Below are 3,994 nucleotides of genomic sequence, written 5' to 3'. Positions count from 1 at the left end.
TGAGACGCGAGCGCATGAGACAGATGCGAGCGCATGAGACGCGAGCGCATGAGACAGATGCGAGCGCATGAGACGCGAGCGCATGAGACAGATGCGAGCACAGACAATGTTTAATAATGCTGCACAGCCCGCACATATTCAGACCTCCCTTCCTGGCGTGCAGACACGCACGGAGAAGGCACTAGCTAGCCAGGTCTGGAAGGGGGGAGGGGGAAGCCGAGGTGGGAGAGGGGGACTTACTCTCGTGGCGTGCTGAGCCAGCCTTCAGCTGCTGGTTGGGCTGCTTCAGAGCCTCTCTAAGCACGGCCGCTGTTATCTCCACGACCTTGTACGACCTGCGACGAGAAAACACGACGTCATGCACATGTCACGTTTGATATACAGTTTTGCCACCGAAACTAAGCACACACACACGCATGCAGCTTAAAACATTAAACGTTAAACGTTTTCATGACGTCGCAATTTCAAGGCTGCATGCAACGTGTGATATATACTTTTGACGTCGAAACTAAGCATACAAACACACATGCACCTTAAAACGTTAAACGTTAACCCAATGTTTTTTACAACGTCGCAACTTCAAGGCTGCATGCAACATGTCTCATGTAACATTTTCGCGACGTCTAAACCTTTACACGTTTTAATCAAGTGGAAGGTTTAAACCCCATCTCGCAATCAACATTTGTACAGCATTGAAACTTGACCGACGTGAAATGTGGAGATTTTTATCATATCAAACGTTTAACCGCATTTTGCGTTTAACATCTAAACTGCATCAAAACATGAAGTGCATTTCACGTTCATCATTTGCACCACATTAAAACTTTCGGCCTCATTTCACGTTTTTTCGGCGTGGTCTTTACGAAGAAGGAACGTCATTGAAATAATTCAATTTAATTCAATCAAATCCCGACTGCCGGAAATTTTCCCATAAAAAACAACAAGGCGAAGCACTCACGTCTCGCCACTGCTGTCGTCTTCGTTCGGCAGCTGGAAGACGATTGGCTGATCGCCGGCGTCCTTGCTAAGGTCGTCAAGGTCAAAGCTGCTGAGGTCGGTGAGGCTCTTGGCGAGATTGGAGAGATCGAGCTTGCTCAGCTTCTGTCGCTCACTGCTCGTGTTGCTCGTGTTGCTGATGCTGCGAAGATGAGAAGCCACGACTCGTTAGAGATTCAGATATCGAAAACGATGTTCAGATGTTATTTCGATATCAGATTTTACTTCGAGTAGCATTTGGGTGCAAACTGATACTCCTTCCTTATAAGACGATTAAGTTTAAATTTTTCGCTATATCTTGGTCGCCACCTTGATTCGTTGCAAATGTCGGGATTCTGGTATGTTAGTTTACAATTAATTTGAAGATGAGTTATGTTTCGTATCCGGGGTTCAATAACCTGGGAGCAAGAGATCGGTACCAGTCCCTAAAGATGACTGAAGCACATTCCTCGCTACACATTACAAATTCAATATACAAACTTACACTGAAAATACAAAGGATCCTGAAAGACTCGCTGTCTCTCTCTCAGTCTTTCTCTCTCTCTCTCTCTCTCTCTCACTCTCTCTCTCTTAATCGCTTTCTGTCCCTCTCCCTCTCTCCCTCCTCTCCCCTCCCCCCTCCCTCTCATTCCACACACCTGCTGAGGTTCATCAAGCTCTTGGCGGCTGCCCTGCTCATCAGCAGGCCTCCGTAGCGTGGCGACGCGGCGTAGTTGTCGCTGATGCGCCGCTGCTTGACGGGAGAGAAGCTTGTGTGAGCGTTCCTCGCGTTCATCAACGCCTCCTCATCCTCGCTGCTGTCAGCGGACACCTGGTGGCGGCACGCAGAAACACACATGTACGCGCGCCCCGACAACACCCGGTGGAATATGGTAAAAGCGCAAGTACCGACCCCTGGTGGCGGCACAGAGAAACACACATGTATGCGCGCGCCGACACCCGGTGGCCGGTTAAAGAATCGTGCAAATACGCGCGCTGAGACCTGGTGAAATATAGGAAACGTGCAAGTGCTGACACCTGGTGGCGGGTTAGAGAATCTTTCATGTAAGGTACCATACACATACAACAGTAGCCTTATGCAAATTGTTCACCGTAGCACTATTTCGTCTCTGGAAAAAGACCTTTTGATTTTTTTTGGCGGTAAAATGCGGGACTAGAGTGCACTAATTTGCATTATGCATGCAAGGTAGATATCTCGTGGACGTTTAGAAAGAATTGAGATTGGTTTTGTCCCGTAATTGTGGCATTCCGTCACGAGGCGTAGCCAAGGTGACCGGTCGGCCATTTCCGTGTTTGAAACTGGATCCGACTACATGCTGAAAATACTGTATACGCCATATTTTTCGCGTATAGATATTTTCGAATTCAGACTTGACGGACAATTTTGCGAGTGGTTAATTTCGCGGTCGGTGAATTATTAATTATTCGGTATTAATTATTCGAAATTTGCGAAAATTAAACCAGCGCGAAATATACAGCGTATACAGCGTACTCGACACTCACGTGTCGGTGCCGGGAGTTCGGCGTTCCGGAGAAGGTCTCTCGCCGCTTCACGATGGCTGCCGGTATCGGGGAGACGCCGGGCGAGTCCTGCGCGCCGCCGCCGCCGCCCTGCTGCTGCTGCTGCTGCTGTAGCTGCTCGTCGTCCCATATCGACCTCACCTTGACCTCGGTGCCCTGCTGACCCCAGCGCCCCCTGGGCTGGTGACGCGGGCTGTTGTCGTCAGTCGTCGAGTTCTTGACGAGTACGCCCTCCCCGGACATCTGCACAGATCACAATCTCGTGTTATTTTTCGTGGGGTTTAGCGCCACGCCGAATTGATTACAAAACCTGAATACTCGGCTTAGATAGGCTTAGATGTTAGTGATATGAAGCCCATTTTGACCTATGAGACTTATATATTACGCCGATAAGGTGCCTATACTGTGCCCAGGATGGTGCCACATCACGCACATGAATGCTCGCCTGTTGCTGCACCCACGACGGCACCACGTCACGCGTACGAATGCTCGCCTGTTATTGCGCCCACGACGGCGCCTCGTCACGCGTACAAATGCTCACCTGTTTCTGCGCCCAAGATGGCACCTGTCCCATGCTGAACCTACAGTCGGGAGTCTCCTCAGAAGAATCCTCCGGGATCTTCGGCGGAATGTTGCAGTTGGCCGAGTGTCCAGAGAGCATGGAGATCGTGTCGTCTCCCTCGGAACTCTCGTCCGATCCGGGTTCCGTTTCCGACATGATCGTGTTCGGAATTTTCAGAAACGTCGTTCGTCTGTTCAGAGAAAATGTTGTGAACAACACGGCGTGAATGCTGGAGTGAACATAGTGTATAGAGAACACACTGTAAACAATAGTATGACCTATACAGCATGAACATAGTGTGAACAACATAGTTTGCCCAAGCACATGAACATACTTTGAACAAACAACATAGCGTGAACAAGTTCGAACAACACAGCCCACAGCATAGTGCAAAAACAGTGTGAACAATAGAGAATGAACATATCATGAACAACACAACACGAACATAGTATGAACAACAGTGCGAACGACGCAGTATAAACAATAATGTGACCTCCCGGCGGCAACCCGGCACAGCGCACAGAGACCACGCTACGTTATGCTCACCTGAGGTCACGCTGCGCGTTCCTGTTCATCATCTTGCCGAGCTGAGCGAGACGAATCTGCATGTTCCGCACCAGGTCCGGATTCAGCTTCCACACGAATATGCAGCTGCAGAAAAAAACGAGATCAATGTATACATATAATTATATATATTATATTTATAGGTAAATTATGGGTATTATTAGCTCTTGATACCATCTCCTAATATTTCGTTAAACCTGACATGAATATATATGATATCATTGGTATGCTTCTGGTTAGCACTGAAGCTTGAAAGCTCCAGTAAAACTTACCGCGTTCACAAGTTAACAGATTTATAGTGTTCGTTGGAAACCAGTGCAGCAGCAAATAAAAGCGATACAGAGAAATCAT

The 3,994-nt window shown here is 48.3% G+C and overlaps 1 protein-coding gene across 1 annotated transcript in view; it reads right to left on the bottom strand.

Annotated features, from left to right (window-relative positions):
• The window catches only part of LOC106806518 (mitogen-activated protein kinase-binding protein 1-like), a gene marked incomplete in the record, with an annotated part of 88,752 nt that overhangs the window by 5,430 nt on the left and 79,328 nt on the right, over positions 1-3,994 (bottom strand). Inside the window, 6 exon segments of the mRNA XM_014808487.1 lie at positions 241-335; positions 959-1,138; positions 1,635-1,807; positions 2,500-2,760; positions 3,059-3,269; positions 3,626-3,730. Of these exon segments, the coding sequence (XP_014663973.1) occupies positions 241-335; positions 959-1,138; positions 1,635-1,807; positions 2,500-2,760; positions 3,059-3,269; positions 3,626-3,730 (1,025 nt within the window).

Source organism: Priapulus caudatus, unplaced genomic scaffold, assembly GCF_000485595.1.
Source record: "Priapulus caudatus unplaced genomic scaffold, Priapulus_caudatus-5.0.1 Scaffold166, whole genome shotgun sequence".
Lineage (NCBI taxonomy): Eukaryota > Metazoa > Priapulida > Priapulimorpha > Priapulimorphida > Priapulidae > Priapulus > Priapulus caudatus.
This window is presented reverse-complemented; position numbering and strand designations above follow the sequence as displayed.